At 38.4% G+C, this 22,920-nt stretch overlaps 1 protein-coding gene and 1 long non-coding RNA gene across 3 annotated transcripts; one reads left to right on the plus strand and one right to left on the minus strand.

Moving 5' to 3' along the window:
* The first annotated feature begins 18,183 nt into the window (after window positions 1-18,183).
* LOC131678956 (reticulon-1-A-like) lies at window positions 18,184-20,957 on the plus strand. Its single transcript, XM_058959415.1, has 2 exons — window positions 18,184-18,717; window positions 19,849-20,957. The coding sequence occupies exons 1-2, from the start codon at window positions 18,506-18,508 to the stop codon at window positions 20,414-20,416; spliced, it is 780 nt and encodes a 259-aa protein (XP_058815398.1). The 5' UTR covers window positions 18,184-18,505; the 3' UTR covers window positions 20,417-20,957.
* Window positions 20,938-22,480, minus strand: LOC131678957 (uncharacterized). 2 transcript variants are annotated; one of them, XR_009303770.1, is made up of 3 exons: window positions 22,378-22,480; window positions 21,132-21,500; window positions 20,938-21,074 (listed from the first exon to the last, which is right to left on the minus strand). It is a non-coding gene; the product is annotated as an uncharacterized LOC131678957 (long non-coding RNA). The 2 variants fall into 2 exon arrangements; XR_009303771.1 differs by having other exon boundaries at window positions 22,358-22,478.
* Between the last annotated feature and the right edge of the window lie 440 nt (window positions 22,481-22,920).

Genomic DNA, 22,920 nt, shown 5'->3' on the forward strand with positions numbered 1-22,920 from the left:
AAAAGGCCGACAATCGAGAACTTTATTTTAAAAATGACTAAGATTCCAAAAAATTTAACTTTCAATAATCATAATAGTCTATTGAGTTCTTTACGCTGACGTCACAAATGAATTGAAGTGTTCATTTTTGACAGTTCGCTTGTACTGTTTACACGGACTTAGAAAAATTCTTTGCGAATTGCATCGTGCAAATATAGTCGTCCACAAAATTTTTCTAAGTCCATGTAAACAGTACAAGTGAACTGTCAAGAAAAGTGAGGTTAACTGTGTCCGTAAAGAACCTAATACTAGCATAGCATAGCAAAAACGACCGCACTCATCATGGGTGGCTGATACAGTGATGTTGTATAGTTCACTGCACACCTGGCCATGTCCTTACGATCGCTAAAGGGAAGGGAATGTTAGTTGTATACCTACTTTAGAAGATACGGGAAACCCACGCAATCTTCATAGGTATTACGGAGGGATGAATTTGTTAGTAGGGAGGAAAATGGGAAGTGGATAAGTGGATCTAATAATTATGACATGGTATGAATTATATAATGAACTATAAAATAACAATAAATTGGGTTGATCTCACCAAATTTTCATGAATACTCTGCAACAGGAAAAAGCTTCAGACACCACCTTTCCACCACATTCTCCGTGTATTCTGCTGGAAGTATTATAACCATTGTTATTGAATGGAACATCTTTTTGTCTTGCTCTATCTGGGTATGTCGTACTACTCGAGTCCTGGAGAAGGTATCCTGGGAGTGACGAGTTGCAACAGACTTGAAGGGTCCGCACGGATATAACGGACATCGAAGAAATGCGTTTTCTCCGAAAAACACTGCTGCTTTCCCATGTCATTGACAAATCCTGACGTCCTGATCTTGTAATGATCGGAGTACAGGCCTGCAGCCGAGTTCACATATTTGTTCACATTTACGACGTTCTCGTTGTTTCCACGCTTTCCACAAACAAACTTTTAAATGAAAACCACGTCTTCAATTTTCGGTAGCAGTATCTACACAAAATCCGGAATTGGTAAAAAAATCACAAAACTAAAAAATGACGGCCGTGATTTTCTCAATAATCATAATAGTCTATACTGTGCAGAAAAGCCTTCCGAATAAGGGAGTATTCCAGTTTTTCAGGTAAATTTTTTGGACAGAATCTTAATTTGAGCTGTCCGCGGCCAGCTGCTGCGTGAGATTGTTTATAAATCCGCCATTAATTTTTATATTAAAAAAACTCTTCCCTTTTGTTGAATATGTTATATTTTTTCGAGAGTTGTTCTACTGAAGCTGTAGAGCTAGAGTCTCGGCAGGGCTCCCCGTCAGAATCACTCACTATAATTGCAGACGGGACGGGAAAACTCACCCACTAAAACACTGCTGAAGGCTAATTGCAGCGGGCCGTGATTCTGTATTTGATATTCATTGTACGGTTCAGATACCGCGTTACCGGTTCGCCCGCGACTTCGCGAACGCGTGTATCATCGCGAAAGGCTCGAGCATTTCTGCGTTAACGTGTTCGATGGCGTGCGCGTTTGAATCTCGCGTGTGCAAGCGTGTATGTAACTTCGCGTGTATAAATTCGATTTAATGACCGGACACACGGTCGCATACTCGCGTGTGTTCTTGAATGATTGCGTGAATCTGGTGCTTAATTTTCAGTTGTTGGTTCAGATATTAGAAGAAAGTTCCTCCGTATCATTAGAGCCACATCGCCATGAAACGTGGATATGAGCATTATTTTTTGGCTAACTGAATGAATCATACATGATCGCGCGAACACGGGCGTTTGTGGACTCGCGTTTGAGACCGCTGTTGTAACTTCGTAAGCACTAAAAAAGTTCTCAATATTACGCATTGCGCGATCGCGGGCGGAAATGTGCGTGGATAACCGCGAAGGGCTTAAGCGTTCGTATGCTAACGTGCCCGAGTATATATGCTTCGTCTGTATAAATTCGATTCTATAACCATGTGTCCATCACCATATATACAAGCGTTCTTAGATGGTCACTAGATCCGTCATTCTTATATTTAGTTTACGATGTACGATTCCGACAGGGAGTGAGTTACCCTATATCACTAGAGTTCCCGGTCATGTAGCCATGGAACGTATTGTATAGTGGATATGAGGCATGGACCTAGACTTCTGGTACCGAGGATAGGATTCCGGAAGTGACTGATTCATGATCGCGCCAGCACGGAAATTTGTTGGTTCGCGCTTGAGACCGCGTTTGAAAATTTATAAGTGCTCAGATTTTCACTTTATCACCAAGATGTTATCATGTTTGCGAGAACGCGGATGTAGGTTGTGTGGATGACCGTGAAGTGCTCAAGCATTTGTATGTTAACGAATTTGTCGCGTATATGTGACTTCGCGTGTATAGTTTTGATTTTCTTTTTCGTGTCACCATGGAACGTGTTATTTGGTGGAAGCGAGCGTCATTTGTTTGTTTGGTCCACCTGAAGGCATTTGTATTTATGGAATTGAAAATTTATCTCAAAAACTCAACGTAGGGGTTAGGTATTTTTTACATAGAATGTGCATGCAAAATTTGAAAGAAATCGGTAAGGTAGTTTTTGAATGGCAGGTAACACCGCATATCATGTTTTTTTCCAGAGACGCTGTACAAAAAGCTCCGTCACCGAGTTGTTTGTCGATATTTTTTCATAAAAAAAATTACAGCATGTTATTAAAATATAATGTACAAAAGTTAAGTTTTGAAAAATTTGCTTCACCTAAAGTTCTAAAAAATTCGCAAAATGTTTTTTCACGCTGGAACCATTAACCCCCCCCCCCCCCCCCCCCCCCCCCGAAGGGGTCCGTGGGCTGTAGGCTCACTCCTGTGACCGCGTTTGTGAATTTATAAATGCTAAACCGTTCACTTAGTCACCGGGGTGTTATCCTGTTTGCGAGATCGCCGGCGTAGGTATTCTTGAATGATCGCGCGCGGACCGTGAATCTGTGTATGGTTCAGCTGCTAGAAGAGAGTGAGTACTCCCATTTCACTAGAGTTCCCGGTCATGTCGCCATGCAGCGTGTTGTCCAGTGAATATGAGCGTTATTTTTTTTATTAGACCAACTGAAGGCATGATATGCTGCTAGGATCGATGGTAGAGACTTCTGGACGTAACCGATTCATGATCGCGCGAGCGGTGGGTTTATGCTTGAGACCACGTTGGTAAATTTATAAATTGGGTTAAAACGTTCATTTTTCGAAAAATCAATATTTTTTTATTATTTTATCTGAAAGTACAACTCCTTGAGACTGTTTTCTCAAATTTTCATAGAGATACGAGAAATGGATCGAAAATTACAGCGCTTTCAAGCGCGCTTAGTCTACGAAGAGCAGTGGTAACTTGAAGTTTTAAACTCGATTACCTCGAAATATCTTTTTTCCAAAAATGGCTTTTCCGTGATCACGATCGCCGAAAAACCATTCAACAGATTTTCTTCAATTTTTTTTTTGATCGATCGTATTATATTTTTCCCGTATTTTATCGATTACTTTTTTATGCATTTTTTGTTTTGTAGATGAGAATTTTTTAATTCAATTTTTAGAGCTTAAACAGCGATTTTTTAGGAAAAACGTTCCCGAATGCAACAAAAAATTATTATTTATCCAACTAATCGTTAAGGTACGAGGAATACTCATATAGTGATGGAATTGTTTGATTTTTGAGATTTTAGTTCATCTATTAGTCTTCAATCGTGATCACTGCTATCAGAGATTGTGAGTGTATATGAGAGAATAAGCAATTTACTGTGTTAGTGAGTGTAAGCATGGATCTTATTTAAAATATAGCAAATAAAGAAGAAAATAACATGCCGAGTGAAGAAAAAAGCGAAATTGATCAAAAAATAATTGGTGCACATGAGTAGTGGAAAAGTAAACTACTAGAATTACAAAAACAGGCTAATGTAGTAGAAGAAGAGAACACATATGACATGCAATCAAAGTACTTAAAATCGTCTAAATGCCAGAAAATGATACTTATGCAATATTAATTCCCAAAAGGGAAAATTGGATTAAACCAATTTGCGCATATACATTTGAAGCCATCAGATGTCACTGTAAGCTAAGTCAACTCCTATTCGAACGTTTCCACGACACCACTCACGTGATGGTTTGGTAAGGCCAAAGGAGTCATTCAATGTTGTCTTAAGTGTTTTTGATGGTCCCATCATTGGTGTTTCACCTAAGAATCGGGAAAAGGTCTCGATTGATTATTAGAATAAAATGTACGTGACCTTCATTGACGTTTTCCGTATAACCTCCAAACCTCTACAAATCCGACAGCTGGTTATAATAGAAACTTAGAAAATTCCAAATGACAATTCCGGGGATAAAAACTATTTGTCTACTTGTGCTAACTTGCTTTCATACAGTGACAATTCTAGACAATTTATGACATTGAAGTAACAATTGGTAGAAAAATCAGAAGCATAAGCGACAACACCAATTTTGACTGACAACTTGTGTGCATTGATTTTAACTTTCTGTTTAATCAAATTTTTGGTTCAAGCAATGTATGGTTGACATTTCGTTTAAATTTCATTATGTTTCGTGTGTAAATAAGCCTTGATAGGTATTTTAGCGTTAAGAAAGAGTCAGATTTTCTTCAGAAAAGGTCACCTTCATTTAAATAGCCAAATGTTTTGTTCAGAATTCTGCCACCTAATGACCAATAAAACAACCATTCATAAGTTGGATTTGAAACTTGAAGTTGGATCGCCAGTATCTCATTCTGCTCGAACCAATTTGTATAGACACGGATAAGGTCAAGACAAAAAATAATTATTTCCTAAACAATTGCAAATATCTTTTGTGGTTTCGATTTATCCAACCTATAAATTGAAGGTTCTAAAACACGCCGACCCCCTTAATAATAACACCCTCTCATACAGAACCCCTAAACCACCAAGCGTGAGAGTATACTGCGTGATTATTATGTATTATTTTATCAAATTAAAGAATCAACATGAGTGAAGCAATCAGTTCCCAATTAAAGCCAAAGATCAACTAACCGGTTGTAAACAGAAACGCTAGTTCATTCAACACCTTGTCGACGTCGTTTTGGGCGAAGACAGAAAACGGTACAATCATGCCGATACCGGCACAATTTCGGACACGATCACACCGATAAAGCCGGTGTTGATAGCGGTAGTGTACTTGACAGAATGAACCAGCGAATATCCATCCGCATGGCCACAGACGCGATCATCCTCTTACTCTGCGTGTTTACCGCATGATGGTGAAATCGCCTCATCATGACCGTCATCGTCATCAGCTGCAGACATCAGGCCACATCTCATACGAATCGTACGATACCGACTAGAACACATACCAACAGGATGTAAGGCGAATACTACAGAAAGCGAATCCCGGCAACGCGAAACCGGGGTGAATTGTGTATGTTGTGCCATAGAGAAATGCTCGTTCTAAAGAACGATAAAATCTGCAAAGTTTCTTCATCACAGGGTGCATTTGTAATAAATAGCACACACATTGTTGCTTAGTAAAATATTCCTTATGATAGTATTCTCTTGAAAATTATTAATTTTTCCATTTCGGATGCCCACACTTGTTTCATGCTGTTAGCCTCGTACATAATGACAGTAGGCTCGATTAGTTCAAAATAAATTTGAACCGTTATTTCCTTATAAATGGTCGCTTCTGAAGACAATGTTTTGTTTCTCACAATTTTCTGCTCCAGAAGTGATGTATAGAGCGCTAATTTTACCACATCTACAAACAGCCTGCCAGATCAGAACTTCGTGGCACATTTGCTTCTATCTAAAATGCTTTGAAAAGACACACTTGGAACAGGTAACGAAATTAATACTGTTCAACAAGTTGACAGAATCAGCCTGAACGTTTGTTTCGTTGCCCATCACCATTTGTGATTATTCGGTAACTGTTGGTAAAGTTTCAGGCACGTGTTTAATACGATGAAATGATTATGCTTGATGCTTCTTGAATCTTAATAATGTGTAGTCCAGAACGTTTTATTTTTGCTGGAACCGTAGTCCAGAATGTTACACATTTTGCTAGATTTTATAGCGACGTCCCGGATGTCTATCCAATTTCGATTGTCGGTGGAATTCTGTCAACATTTTCAAGTTTATCTGGCTGTTCATCGAAACCCTTTTACAACCACTCCATTTACTCACGGTAGCATTAGTGATTTCAAGCTTCTTAGCAATCTATCGATGATAATCCTCTGGGTGATATGTTCAACATTTGTTCACGGATGATTTGCTGTTCCTTCAATGACTGCAAGTAGTGTATAAATTGCTGTGAAACTCGACCTCTTCTAGCCAGAATTTTCAGATTTTTTACGCATGCGGTCAAAAAGATTTTGACAATTTAAAATGTGCCATTTTCTATGAATATACCATTTCGCGTGACCGCCAAAAAATGTCATCATTTGATATCATAACCAACAGCAGCAATTCGAATTATAGGGTTACAATTTAATTGGACTATTTGCATAGATGACGTAGCATATTCAGCTTTCCTCTTTCGATTTTTGTGTAGTCACTTCTGCCTTTTTGAGCTAGCATCTTTTCGCTAATGTTTTATTCAAGAGTGAAACATTCTTCGTGCGATCTGATATATTTTACGAATATTTTAGTTCAGTTCTTCTGCTTAGTTACGTTCCATTCAAAGGCTCTCCAAGTCACAGCTGTTCATTTCGCTGTTTCCGGTACTCGATACAATGAGTTTACATCGTTTGATGGTGATTTTTTTCCACGAGCTTCCCTTCGGTTCCAAAGGCAAAAATCACCGATCTGTCTAGTATCGTATCGGTGAATAACTGTGCTTATCAGGATTTGAAGATATCTGACACTCATAATCCGGTGTGTTGAACTCAATTCAGTTCCGTACAGATAAGACACTAAGCAATCTAACATCATCACCCGTGCCATCACATCATTTGTAGTGTTGAAGGTTTGCAATTCGATCATATTTTGATAATTTTATTTGGGTGGGACGGCATCAAAAATTATCTATATTTTTTCAGAAGATTGAAAGTTTGAATTTTTAGTATTTCGGATTCTGCTCGTCAGTAACTAACAGCAACTTGGTTGGTACAGGCCGTAGTAGTACCTATATTCACCTACTGCGACGTTGTATACTATCCGGGACTATCAGCTACACTCAAACAACAGCTTCACCGCTGTTACAAGTCGGCAGTTCGTTTCGTCTACAGACTTCACCGTCGTGACACAACAGCAGCAGTAAGAAATACAATTCTTGGGCAAGATCTACCGTCGAACTATTACCTGCGTATTTGTTGCTTTATGAAGCAAGCTTTCGATGAAATGCTTCCCGGATACATTCTGCAACACCTACAAAGAGGACAACAGCAGCGCACGAGAGGCTTCAACATACATATATGGTATATGGAGCGTCATGCTGGAATGGATTGCCGATGGAAATCAAGCAAGAAAACCGGAAATCCGCCTTCAAGAATGCACTGAGGGGAATCGTATAATTTTAGTGTAAGCTAATTTGAAAATTTTATTCGCTCCTAATGTTATTATCTCTAACCAAAACTACCTTTCTTTGAACTGATGTACAGTGTAAACTAACAGATTTTCGTATGCAATAAAACTTCAAATTACAAATTACTTCCTTCTTTACGCTATTGACATCTTTCGTCTTAACCGTAGAATCTCCGAGAATATCATTCTGACCACCCTTAACGACGAAAAATTCTGCAACCGTTGCTCTACATCCAATACTGACGTTCGCTTCAAATTTTCCAACAACATTAAGTGGTTTATCACTACCATATCCTTTTAAAATCCCAGAAAATCCTTTGGATGACATTAAAACCAGTAAAATTTTCTGCTTCATCGTGTTTCTACCAAATTCGTACTGCTGACATCGACGGCAAGTTCGACCTCGAGCTGGGCACTCTGATTAAATTGAAGAATGCCCTGACTGTCCACATGAAAAAAAGAGTAATTTTCTTCATCAAAGACCTTGGATTGAAACGCCTCTTATATCCAGTGGATGCTCGATGTCCGGACCATCCATCTCTTGCTGTCTTTTAAACTTACACTGCTGATTCCCGCATTACACTGTCGTTCTTCAAATCCTTCGATTTCTTTTAGAATACGATCGTGCTTTAATATAGCTTTACGAAGTTCATCCGATCGACAGTTCTCTACAACAATGTCTATAAAATAGATTTCCTTGATTATATCGCACACTTTATACGAGTATTTCTCAAAACTGTAGTTCATTCCTGGTTGGCGTGGACGAATAATGCACTGCGAGATTTTTTCATTAAGCTCTTGTTTTAGTTTACGAAGCGTTCGTCGCTCAACAACATCCTGTCTTCCAGCTTGAAAGTAAGAATCAAGTAACTCTAAAGCAACATCGTATACCTTCGGCTCCAATGCAACCAAAGACCTGTTATCGTGATCTGGTAAACTAGGAAAAATTCGTTGTAACTCAACTCCGCCCAGATGAAGTAGCCTTGCTCGCTTCATCTTTTGGTCAGTTATGTTAAATGCATCAAAATAACATTCTAATGACCACTTCCAAGTATCCCATTTTCTCGAAAGTTATCTTACTGTGCATGCACAGTTTGTAACATTTTCACTAGGCCTGTGAAAGACTACATAGAAATGTTAAACAGTTGTCAAAAAAATAATCCAAAGGAATAGCATACCAGGGAGCATCAAAACGCCACATTACTCGATCCATCTTCGCGTCTATTCAAAAACTACTTCAATTCTTGAAAATCGTAACCGATCTGAAAATTTCCGATCGAGCCAGCCGATTACTGGGCTTAACAGAATGCTCGAGTTATCAATAAAAAGTACACCTAAACCTTCCGAGCATTTTGAATATTTTCGTCGGACGAATAATCAAACCAGGAACAACATGGAGCGCTTATCGCTACCAAAAGGATTAGACTTGCTAAAGAAGACAATTAAAAATTTTGCCTCAAAAAAGGTTACGTATAATTTACGTCACATATTAGGTGAAAATGCTTCCTTCATTCTATCAATTAAATGTCTTGTATTTACATCCTGGTTCAACCCACTAAAGCAGCAGTTATAATTTACGCACTCGCTTAGTACTGTTACTACTTTACTGTAACCGGCTAGGTACTTATTGAGTTTTGGATAAGCCAATTGCGGTACCGCTACTTTGATGCTTTTGCGTGAAGGATGAAAAATCGTGATTAACGTATCGGATGGTTACTGCTAATGTAGGTATTTAAAGTACACAAATTAACTGCTAACGATCAAACAAAAGCGGTGGTTAAAGACGATTACATCTGAACTACGTTCCATACTACAGGGTTCTGTTTCTATCCAGTTTTCTATACATACAACTGTAAAGTGTATAGACAGCGAAAGTATGTAGCACGAATGCATTTGCAAAACACGGCAAAAAATTTTATCATTAAGAAGAATCGCTAAAGCGGACGATTTTGAATTGCAACTAATGTTTCAGTAGCTAGTACTATTAAATAGCTAACATTAGTAACAGCAAAAACAATGAAATTAATTATCCTCGTGTATGAAGTCAATCTGCCATTGACTCCATCTCCATTAAGATCTCAATTATATCAAATGTGTCAGAATTCTTACGTTAAGGAGCAATTCTAATTACACCAAACATTCTTTCTTGACCGCTGACACTTTGTATACCAGACCAATCACATTCTTTATCATAATCTTTGGTTTCCAAAATAATTTCTCCGACCTGTCACATGTTATACGAACGGTAGTCACAGGGTTTCGTGAGTTAATAAATTAAAATTACAATTATTACATGTAAAATCGTTCCAACTAATTTGTTTCACGTCAAAACCACTTTAAACAAGGTCCTAGCATGGAACACATGGACTATCGTTCCAGGTATACTGAACTGGTCCATTCAGCCCCCGCCTCCCGTTTACGTCATAATAAAAATACGCAATATTTGTGTGCGATCAATCGACGACGGGCAACACACGAAAAAAAAATGCACTTGTGTTATCCCTTACACACAGAGCACAGGTTTCGGCCGTTGTTAGTGATTGTGGTTTCCTTATTGAAATTATATGTAAATTGCACCGTTTGATTTCTCTAACATTGCGTTGTCACCAACTTTTCGAGTTTTGTTTAATTTATGCAATCCTAAAGTAACAGTAAAAAACGCAGCGAGCGGAAAAAAATCGAACGTAGAGGGGGGAAAGAGATTTGCACGTCTTCCGTCGTTTCTGTGACGGACCAGTCCGTTTAGGTGACTTCGGTTATCTTCTACAAAGAATAGACCTACCCGATAAATGCAGCGGCAATTGCTGGACACTTCTCCACCGATTTCAATAATCCACAATATGAATTATTGGGAAACTTGCAATTTTATCCACACAAGAATTAATAATGGAGCGCCCGGGTAAGACAGAGACCGACCGAAAATCGTTAACACTCCACACAGGAGGGAAAAGGCCAGAGCTGTATAGCAAGTTTTCTTCACAAATCGCACCACTACTACACGATACGTGCGCGAAATTACGTCTTGATCACGCGGAGATAACAACCCGACTGATGGAAAACAGCAAAGGCGAAGAAGCAAAGCAAGCAGACTGACAATCAAAGCAAAGCGGCTAGAGAAGGAGGGACGATGGAAACGGTAGCCGAAAGAAAGAGAAAGTGCAGGTGCGGTGTAATCGGCGAATATTCTGCCGGCTATTTTAGCACGGCTGGGCGATATCGACAGTAGGGTGGCTCTTACACTGAAAATAATGTTATAAATCCGTTTGTCTCGAGGTTAAAGCTCTAAGCACACTGAGCAAATATGGCGAATATGAAGATGTCGAATTAATTGGAAATTGTCCATCAGAGCAAACTTTGGAGGAAGCCTTAGCGATCGCATTCGATGATGCTGAGGACAAATTGTGCCGAGTTTATCAATCCATAGTCAAAAGATAACAACTATCAAATCTTGTATGGGAAAAAGAAGCAATAGAATTTGGAACTAGAGCAGCGGTAAGGAGAACTAAAAAGAAATTGTCACGTCAACGAATTGTACACACAGACAAAAAATGTTGGTAAAAATAAGAGTTTTTCACTCTTAGCAAAAAACAACCAACGCATACTCTTAGTTTAAAAATAAAACTTTTGTTGTGAGTACTATTCTTCATTTGCTTAAAAGGAAAACTGTTACTTTGATTATTATTCTTGATTAATTTAAAAGTTTTACTTTCAACCTGATAGTTGGCGTTGGTTGATTTTTGCTAAGAGCGGAACACTTACACAAAGAAATCAAGCAACTGAAATCGCGATTGCAAAAGCAAGTGAGAAAAAAACTAAATATTGTGCAACTCCAATCCGAATCAAGAAAACCAAAAAGGCTTTGCTCTTAGGTTCAACGAGGCCGTACTTAATCGACTTGCATGGAAACCTCAATTTTCAACAAGGAGAAGGTCATTGTGATCGCTATAGATGGCATGGCGATAAAGCCTAGGTTATGTTACGATATGGGAAGCGCATGTCGGATTTTCTTTTAATGATGTGGATCGCAAAATTGGGAAAAATAACCCATTCTGGTTGGCAACAGAAGTACTTGCAGTATAAATCCAGGGTAATCATACCTCGTGCATACCTTAGAACAATACCGGTGGGAGAATTTTAGGTGAACGATGCTCCTGGTAGATCCAACCACAAACCCAGGAGGATTAAAAAGGTTTGCATTTAAAATGTTTGCTATATTGTCACAGACTAACAGACATAGCACTCGAAAATAATGCTTCGCCCGCTTTAACGGTCATTTTAAATATATTTGTAGTTGCTAGAGCCACTGACATATGAACAAGCATATGGGGGATAGACTAGAAAAACTGTAGTAAGAGAACTGCTGAGACTCAATTTTGTATCGATTGGATTCGCGTTTAACTGTCAAAAAACGAATCCAATCGAACATTGCCTATCCTTATAACATTGGACGTGTTGCCATACTATGTCGGGACATACATTGCCAAAAATGGTGTTTTTCTCTCCGCAGTTCTCTTTCTAGAGTTTTTCTAGGATAGACCACTAGAGAAAAATTGTTCCCAAACTTGAAGGGTAACCCACAAGCAAATGAGTGTTTGGGACCGTGAATGAAAGGTGGAGCTTATTCTGAAGCTACAATCATTTGACACCATTTGGCTTATACAGTTCTTCGAAATGTAGTCGCGGTATCACGGTGATTACAAAATACTTTCCATAAATAAAGTTTCAACTGGAAACCGAGACTCATGCAGTACCAATGTTAAACTCCTTGATATTTTGGATTACGTTGAATTCTGTTAGGTCTATCAGAGAGAAGGACCGGTTGTGTATGATACAAATAATCAAATGTTACGTAACAAAATTCTCTAATCCTGACAATGCTCATGCAAAGTAGAAACCGCTTAGTGCACACATATAGTGGCTTATCTACTTCATCTGACCCGGTAGCTATGCCGTTATACCACGAAATTCAGATTTTTTTACTACTCACATATTTTCCTTAGTTCTGAACAAATTTAATATCTATCTTGCACTGACACTAAACAAACATGGGGAATTCTAAACAACAGAGAAAGGAACCCCATTGGGCGCAAAAAGTTGCTAGGCTTTGCTGTTCCAAAACACCAACTCATCTTCTTCTCACTGACACTTCCCAATAAGCCCGATATATTCTCTCCTCTCGTAATAGGGAGATTTTCATGAATTTACACCATCTCATAATGGTTTTACTTCACTTAGGAGGAGCGGGAAATAATGTTGCGGCGACTACGGTGCTCAACAAATTACATTTCGGGAGAGCACACAGTTCAGCTCTGCGAATAATATTAATAAACACTATTTTTTTTCTAAATGTTTAAATAACACTGCTCAATAGAGTGGCCCAAAGTTGTATGAAAAAAAATGCAAAGTGCGGAATTTCAAACCTTGCAGCTGAATATGATAATTTGGGTGGCTAATAAGCTTCCCTGAAAATTTCAGCTCATTTGGTACAGTAGAAGTGGTTCCGCAAATGGCTCAAAGTTTGTATGGGAAAAATTGATCAAATGTATGGAGAAATGTATCAGTTTCACATTTTCAGATCTAGGTGGCGCTATAATTGATCAATGTTCTTCGTGAGAAAAATTAAGAATCTTCTTGTAACAACAAATCGACTCGTGAAGACTGAAAGTCAATCCAACAAAAACTGACAAAGTTATAAGCGCGCAAAGTTGAGCGTGTCATGAGTGGGGGTGTTGGGGTGGCTCCGTCGAAAGTGAAAAAAGCGGCTTACGATTAACGCACAAAACGTCGAACAAAGTGGATCAGCGTAGGACGTTTTTTGAACAAACTTTTCTGCGAGGGAGTGCAAAGTTGACGCAAAAATGGAAATTAAATGCATTTTTTCTAATTTAATGCAATTTTTTTATACATTCCTACAGTGATCTGCCCCTAGGATGTATGCCTGAGTAATAAAGTGTGAGTATGTGAGATACAAATATGTGCTTTTCGTAGCTTCATTATATTGGCGATTTGCGGCAAAACCAAAATTAGTCATGCGACACCTATGATTCAGCTCATGAACTTGCAAAGTGATACAGTTTGCTTTTTTCACCCGTAAATGAGTCGTAGCTTACAACAAAATCTTCATTATCTTCTCGGAAAAAGCTTACCACAGCCGAAATATGAATGAAACGAGTAAGAAATTTAGTTTTATTTGCAATTATTCTGAAATTACAGCCATTTGCAACTATTTCACTCATACATTTCTTCGAAATGTAATCGGGGTATTATTGTGGCTATAAAAAATCGTTCCATAAATAAAGTTCCAACTCGAAACCGAGACCCAATCAGTACCAATGTCAAACTCCTTCATATTTTGAACTACGTAGGAGATTCAGTGAAGACTATCGGAGAGAATGATCGGCTTTGCATGATACAAAGCTGACACTTTCCTATTAGCCGGATATATTCTTTCCTCGCCTGAACTGGAGAGTTTCATGAATTTACACCATCTCATGAAGGTTTAGCTTAACTTAGGACGAACGGAAAATGCTGTTGCGGCGGCTACGGTGCTCAACAAATTACATTTCGAAACAGCGCGCATATAGCTCTGCGAATAATATTAGAAACCACTGTTTTACACTCTTTTCGCAAGATGTTTACTCATCATCTTATAAAATGATGGTTTTCCTTCATTTTCATAAACAATTATCAACAAATTGATCGGTAATTTGGTGTTTAAGTCATTTTTTACCAATGTTTAAAGAAAATATATGCACTATGACAGAACAGAATAAAATCAGCAACACTTTCCTTCCAGCGCTATCTGCGAGCGATTTTAACGTAGAATCGCCAATAGTGAGGAGAAGAGAGTTCGAAAGCATAGTGCAATAAACAAGAGTATTTTATGCTATAGGATTATTTCTTGATAATGATATTTCCAAATAATCCTTACGCACATCATTGCAACCTTCAGTGTCACATTATTTCGTAAGAGAAGATTTGCAAGTGTTCTACATTCTGCTAATCGGATTCATTCACTTATAAGTGACGCACACTTCTTAGTAAAACTACCTTTTCCAGCCTTGATTTTTCGAATTCTGATCATCAACGATCTACCAGGTTATACAAAAGATCATTGTCTCATTGTGATAAAGTACATCTATGACAAACCAAGAATGCACTAGAACTTCGGTTTGAGGATCTTTTTGCAGAAATAGTAATAGCTTCGTTAGAATCTTATAAGCAAAAATACCAATTTTTGATTTTTAAGGAGACTTATAAGAAATAAACACAATAAAAGTATTTCTGTGTATTTCTGCTGTTACTATAGTGTGCTAATAATGTAATTGAAGTGTCACAAAGATCCCCAGCCTTTTGTAATGAACCGCATGTAAACACAAACATCTTAACAGGTTTTACCCTAACCAAAGGGTGTCGGTTTTACCCCAACAGCGCACATTTTTTTTTTAAAGGCGATTAAAAATATTGAATTTCTCAAACTCGTCTTCAATGCACCCAGTTGATCATAGGAAAGGCCGATAATAATAGGTACTGAAAAATGTGATGATTTGAAAAGCTTTTGTTCGGTTAAAACATTAAAAACTACCAACAAAATTTTACATCCAAACGAGTATGAAAACTGCTGTCGTATGTTTTGTTTATTTTTATGCCATTCGGCGTACTAACGTAAATCCAATTTGTGTTCAAATGCTCTACATAATCATACTACCCAGGTAACCAACAAGCATTAGTGTATGCAGTAAAGTAGCGTAAAATTTGCATTCCGGATGCTTCTTGCAGTATGCTGGCATTCGTTATGCATAACTGTTGTTAATCAGCATTTGAAAAACTGTTTAAAAACTTCTTGCCAGTAAGCAGCATTCTGAGTGCACAACAGTAGTAAAAAAGCATTTTCATAGCACAGCAGTAATGTAGCCGTATATTTTGCCAAAAGCGACTTTTAAATAGCATTTAAAACGACTTAAGTGCTTATCAAGTAGCCGTTAAGACGCATTCAGCATGCTTATTGGTTACTTGGGTAATAATAATGTGTCATTATGAAATGAATAAAAATTTGATTTCTAGGGAAAGTTGTGGGGTGTCGGTTTTACCCACAGTGTCGGGTTTTCCCACAATTCCCCTACTGATTTCTTGCTGTTCACGATCAGAGGTTCTTGTTTGTTTCTTGTTCTTACGCTCTTTTACGTCGCTGTTGTAAATCTGTCTTCATCGGTATTTGCTTCTTTATTGGCGATGTAAGTTGTTGGTTTGGGAGCGGTTGTCATTGTCGTAATACCTGCATTATTGGTCAATTGGATCGTTGTTTTTGGTTTATCTGAAGGTGTCGGTGGCATTAGTTGCCCACTCTGTAAATAGGGAAAAAGCAAAAGGCGTAAGTTCAATATTTCGATTTTCAACTGTTACCAGAATATTGGCTTAGTCACTCGCATCCTCACACTCAACCAAAATATCACTTACATTTCATATGCAAAAACATGTAAATATTTTCCATAATACTTTTCACATGAATGTTATTATTTTCACACATAATCTGTTCTCTCTGCAGTATTGATTACAGATATATCTTACGTGAGGTTCAGTTACTTGCCACCGGAATGCCACATATTTTCTATTTGAAACTTATATACCTTTTATATGATATTCAGATGATTATTAACTGAATGTATAATAGCAATCGTATTACGTGAAGTGGGTTTATCTGATATTCATGTGATTGTTAGTTGCTTGTATAATAGTATTCAAATGCTTTGGTAGGTAATGTAGCTTGGTTTAATAAATGCGCGGATAATCCTAGTAAAGCTCAGCTGGAAATTGAGCCGGTATTCTGACTGGCTCTAGTTAATAACCGATTCCAGTGACAAAACAATCGCTGGAGCCAGGTACTAACTACCAGAACTTTGGCACATTTTCCGGCTGGACTTGCTGGTCCGTGTTGATAATTGATTTGTAATGCACTCCATGCCATCTTGGAATCTTCAACCTGGAGCAGAGATAGCGGATATATATGTATTTCTAACGTCTTCACATTTAATTAGAAAAATCAAAAGTCCGGGAGTAATGTATTCACCGCCGTGCTGTTTGTTGACGCCATGTTGAATGTGTCTGATTTTTTCACATTGTATGTACCCGTAATAATAATGTGTTTTACACATAACGCTAGAAGTATGTGATGGACACATAATATGTATGTGGGGCACGCTTGAAAGTTATTCATTTTGTATTTGAAATTCATTGGTGATTGTATAAGTTTTATTTGATGCATATGAATATGATGTGCATAATCGTTTTTAAAATTTAGGTGTTTTTTCACATGAAACGTACGTGATTTTTTGGCTCAGTGCACAATACGAACGCTGTTGAGAATACCGGTGAAAAAATTTCTCCAGGTGTCATTCGTAATAGCTTCTACTTCTCCATATGGCGACATGATTCGTTTGATGAAATCTTCCTTCGTGCGCGGGGCCAAATCATGGATACGCACGTCCACCATGTCGTTTTCCATATGCTCGGGGATCTTGATTCTGGTGTTATAAAATTCGACCTCGTGTTGCATGTTGTTCTTTGCAATGAAGTTTACGGCCTGTGCTAAGCTTCTAAACGTGATCAAAAGACAGTTTTTACGTGATGTAGCTGAATGTACGTAACTTCAGCGAGATTAAGCTCCATTTTAACTTTAACTAATTGTTCCACTTCCCGAGCTGTGGGTCTAACACGAGTTTTATTAAAGTCGCTCGAAATCGTGTTATCCCGTAGCACGGGCACTTTTGTTTCATTTGGCAATCTCATTTCACTCTGCAGCCGGGGGCAACGATACAATTTGTTTGTGCACTGATATAGAACAAAAGCTGGCTTGATTCACTGGTCATAGCCTGCTATAGCGGAGCGATTTTTTGCTTCTGCTTTGTGCGGGGTCAGAAGATAGACTGATGCAATGGACATATTCGGTCTATCCATGCATTGAAGCTTTCTAAAAGTATATTTTAAAAAATGCATTAAAATCACAACAGAATAAAAGAGACAGGAATCCAGATTTTTATGTGCCATAATGCAGGTCTAAATTGTTTAGTTCGTAATACGTTTAATTGTCCAGCTTTAGCAATAATCGTTTACGCCAGTTTGACAGCATCGTCCGAGGATGTCGGGCGTTCATTGAACAAACATCCCACCCATTGGACTAACGTAGGATGACTTAATCTTACAGGGCGGATGACGTAAACGATTATTGTCAAAAAAGGGCAATTGAACGTATTACCAAATACAAATATGTTAATACGGAATGCTCTAACGATTTTTCAAGGACACATTTCTCGACAAACATATGATTACCGCCTAAAAGCCAACTGTCAAAATCCACTTTGAATGGAAATTCCAGACAAACCGTTACTAGTCGAACTCAGTTCACGACAGTTTATGAAAAAGAAAACTTTTCTCTTTCGTTTACTACCAACATCTGTGATTGGCGTGTAACGGTTTGTCCGGAATTTCCATTCAAAGGGGATTGTGACAGTTGGCTTTTAGGCCGTAATCATATGTTTGTCGAGATTTTATCACCCAGGTACACCGATAAAGGTACACTATCAGAGTGACAGCATACTTTGATGAAATACTGCCAAACTAGCAACACAGCTTTTGCTTTGTTGTTATGTTTGAAAATTTATGACTTTTAAATGAACATGAACTCGTATATCGAGGTTCGTTCAAGCACAACCGCACAAAATCAAAAATTTGAAGAGCCATCCGGTGCTGCTTCCGATAGTGTAGAAAAAGAAGATATATTCAGTGCTTTCGCCAGTCACAACAAAAAGGACCAATTCGTGGAGCCACAGTTCGAAGACTCGCTATCAGCTGGTGTGGCTGCTGTTGATGTGACTGCGGCTGTTGCTACTCCTGATCCCGCACCAGTTGCGACCCCGCCGCCAGTTGTACCCCAAAAGCGGTTACTCCAAAAGCGGTTACTCCAAAAGCGGTGACCCCGGTGAGACAACCATCGGAGGAAATGCCGAAACCGGTAAAAGCTTCTTGCAGTAAACCTGCTGACCAGTGTATACAGGCGGAGAAATTATTCAAGCAGTTTGGTTTGGATGCTTGGTTCAAGCCGGAGAAATTGCACCCGAAAGTGGAATCCCTGATCTACTGGTGCGATGTTAAGAAATCAGCAATCGTGTTCGGCAGTGGCCTAACAATCTTACTCACCATGTCGCTAATTTCGTTCACTGAAAAAAATCCAAACGTTAATTCTATTTGTTTCAAACCGCTTAAAATTCATATGAAGAAGAAATGCTATTGTTATCACGCGCACACATACCTTCCATGTGTCAACTGTATAAACTATGTATGTACACACATAAGGGGCCATGCATAAATGACGTAGCATTTTGGGGGGTAGGGAGGGTATAGCAAATTTGTGACGAAGTGTGACGAGGGGGAGGGTAGGGTCAGAAGTTGTGCGACGTAGCATTATGTTTGATTTTTTTTTTGACGGGTGTCAAAACCCATTGATTAGAGAAAACAATTTAATGTGCCTCCATTCCCAAGAGCAATAAATTTAAATTCACACAAGTTACTCATGCGGTTTTTCATGAGGAAAATTTTACGATTCGTAGAATTACAAGCTAGCAAAAAAAAACGAAAAAGTTTTGCATGAGGATTTAAGTTGCTACATTAGTTAGCTAATGTTGCTAACTAGTAGACTTAGTTTGGTAGCTGAATTAAATTTTCTCATCGGATTTAACCAAATAAAATTTAATAATTTAGGTGAACGTATATCATTGGTAGCAGCAGGATTGTGAACTGAGAGAACTTCTCTACATGCTCTCCTTGACATATAAAATTCAAAACAAAACTATCAACACTATATTTATCAAGAAATGGGGTTATTTTGTACGCAACTTGCTGTTATAATGATGTTGATAAAAATCGTCAAACATTTTAAAAGGACAAGTATTTAAAGTAATTGAAAAGCATATGTAATTTTTTTTCATCCACGGTCGCGTTGCTCAGGAGGAGAGGGGGGGGGGTAGGTAAATGCTACGTTATTTACGAGGGGGAGGTTAGAATTTCGTGACCAAATGCTACGAGGGGGGAGGGAGGGGTTAAAAATCGCCGAAAAAAAGCTACGTCATTTGTGTACGGCCCCTAAGTTATATGTGCATATTGTTATAGAATGGGGTTTAATGTGCCTAATAGTTATGAAATGTGTATGCAAGATTAATATTTCTTGTAAATACACACATTAGGTTTATGTGCCAACAAATAGTGTCTATATGCCTCCGTTAATTACAACAATCTATGTGTAAAATCAATAGGCATAACGTTTACTTTTTTTTGAGTGTTGATCAGCGTTGTCTCGTACGTTTCGCTGTTGGTCCTGTTCGGAACCGTTTCGTTCCGAATTTACAAGAACGTGCTTCAGGCCGTACAAAAGACCTCCGAAGGACACCCGTTCAAAGAATACCTGGAATTTGATTTGACCCTATCGCAGGAGAAAGTACAGCAGCTGACCACGGTTGCGGTAGCGCATGCCAACGCTCTGCTGTCGGAGTTACGCCGTCTGTTCCTGGTGGAAGATGTAATCGATTCTATCAAGTTTGGCGTTGTCCTTTACTGCTTAGCCTATATCGGTGCCATTTTCAACGGAATGACGTGTGTCATCATTGTATTCGTTGCACTATTCACCTTGCCAAAGATCTACGAAAATAACAAGCAGTCGATTGACGCTTACTTGGAACTGGTCAGAAGCAAAATTCTGGAAATCATCGAAAAATTAATTACATTCTTTGATTTGTCTTTAAGACTCAGCATCACTAGTACAATTCAATTGTTTTTCAATGATTTGCATTTTTGGCTTAGGGCAAAAATGCCGATCAGACCGGATCTACACCAAAAATGTACTATAAGGAAACTATGAGGAAACAATCGCAAGTCAGTTCTAAATTCTATGGGAATCCCTATTCACATCGGATTGACTGCCGATTATAGGCAGTACATATATCACTAATAAAACAAGGGGCCTATTCTCACAGTCACGTCACGTGGTGACTATAACAAAATTTCATTCTAGTCACCAGGTGACGTGACTTTGAGAATAGAGCCCCAAAAGTACGATGGATTTGTATGAAGTAGATCCTGCCAGTGGATTAATGAATAGATTAGTACTCCAAAACTTCGTATAACAGGTCATCAGGTAACGAAAGGGAACAGTGTACGCTCCTAGTATCTTCATACGGGTTAAAGTTATATACATATTTATATTGATTCTATGTTATATGCTAACACATAACTCACTCCAAATATAGATAGCTGAGTAAAACAATAGCATCAGCGAGGACATAATCCGCCAGTCAAAAACATTAACGTCGTTTCTAGAAATTCGATCACTTCGTAGTGGCCACCTCTTCCACTATGCATACCAAAAAAAAAGGTTTGTTTATGTACTGGGCACCATACTTGAATCCTTACTCTTCCTCGTCACTATGTTGGGCTCATGGAGAAAGGGTATGTGATTGGCCTGGTCGATTTTCAGTTCATGTATGTAAGGTCATGAGACATTTGAAATGTTTAATTGACTGTAAGCAGAAATTCGTTAGGATCACATGCAGTCATAAAATTCTAAAACAACTTACGACGTTGGTTAGACTATATTCCGCACTATCGGGGGGCATTCCTTGTTGTCCACCGGCCGTATTACTTGCCACCGCAGCATTCGAGTTCCGATCCTGTAATACAATGCCCATGATAGAGAGCATGGTTTATATCACCGAAATTTATATGACCAAGAACAATAATTATTATCGCTTCCGCCAGTATAGAAGTAGAGGTATCAGTATTCAATGCATTTTTATTTTTTATCTTCATTTGGATGCTTCAATGTTTCAAGATTTTTTTCACCTCAGAAAAAACTTAATGACCTCGGCTGGGATTGAGGGGCGAGTGGTGGCCACGCTTACCACTCAACTACCGGCGCCGTCATTGATTATATACTGCTGTAACTTCTGCGAAATAAGGGGCCATGCATAAATGACGTAGCATTTTGGGGGGTAGGGAGGGTATAGCAAATTTGTGACGAAGTGTGACGAGGGGGAGGGTAGGGTCAGAAGTTGTGCGACGTAGCATTATGTTTGATTTTTTTTTTGACGGGTGTCAAAACCCATTGATTAGAGAAAACAATTTAATGTGCCTCCATTCCCAAGAGCAATAAATTTAAATTCACACAAGTTACTCATGCGGTTTTTCATGAGGAAAATTTTACGATTCGTAGAATTACAAGCTAGCAAAAAAAAACGAAAAAGTTTTGCATGAGGATTTAAGTTGCTACATTAGTTAGCTAATGTTGCTAACTAGTAGACTTAGTTTGGTAGCTGAATTAAATTTTCTCATCGGATTTAACCAAATAAAATTTAATAATTTAGGTGAACGTATATCATTGGTAGCAGCAGGATTGTGAACTGAGAGAACTTCTCTACATGCTCTCCTTGACATATAAAATTCAAAACAAAACTATCAACACTATATTTATCAAGAAATGGGGTTATTTTGTACGCAACTTGCTGTTATAATGATGTTGATAAAAATCGTCAAACATTTTAAAAGGACAAGTATTTAAAGTAATTGAAAAGCATATGTAATTTTTTTTCATCCACGGTCGCGTTGCTCAGGAGGAGAGGGGGGGGGGTAGGTAAATGCTACGTTATTTACGAGGGGGAGGTTAGAATTTCGTGACCAAATGCTACGAGGGGGGAGGGAGGGGTTAAAAATCGCCGAAAAAAAGCTACGTCATTTGTGTACGGCCCCTAAGTAAAAATAACGCACATTCAGAACGACATGCAATCATGTTACAAGTAATACTTACTGTAAATGAACGATACTAACCGAATGTTGATAGCAACAAAAAGCTGCACGGAATCCATACAGAATTTATTTTGAGTCCCGAACCGTTATCCGGATGGAGGGATGATTGATAGATTGTTCTACGAGCTTTCAAATAAATTTTAAGAAAATCGTTTGGCACTTAGTTTTTTGTTCTGAAAAAACAACAAACTTTTGTTGTAGCAACGGGAGGCCACAGCGCGCTTTCATCTAATAGCGTTGCCAGTTTAATTCTTTTCAGGCAATTCTAGGCTGTCATCGCGAAACAGATGAATAGGGTAGAGTAATTTGATTATTCGGTAAACCAAAAAGTGGTGACCCGTTTGTATGGGACCTTGGCGTATTTAATTTGTATTTGGTATTACGAACTAAACTATTTAGACTGCCATTATGGCACGTAAAAAGCTGGATAGAAAATATGCTAACTCTCCATATTTTAATTTCTCAGTTTAGAAACAGGTGAAAATCTAAGACAAGACGTGACCATAGGGAGTTGTTTTTGTTCCAATTTTACGTCAGAATGGTCCAGCTCCTGATTGGTTGATT

The sequence above is a fragment of the Topomyia yanbarensis genome, chromosome 2 (assembly GCF_030247195.1).
Source record: "Topomyia yanbarensis strain Yona2022 chromosome 2, ASM3024719v1, whole genome shotgun sequence".
Taxonomy (NCBI): Eukaryota; Metazoa; Arthropoda; class Insecta; order Diptera; family Culicidae; genus Topomyia; species Topomyia yanbarensis.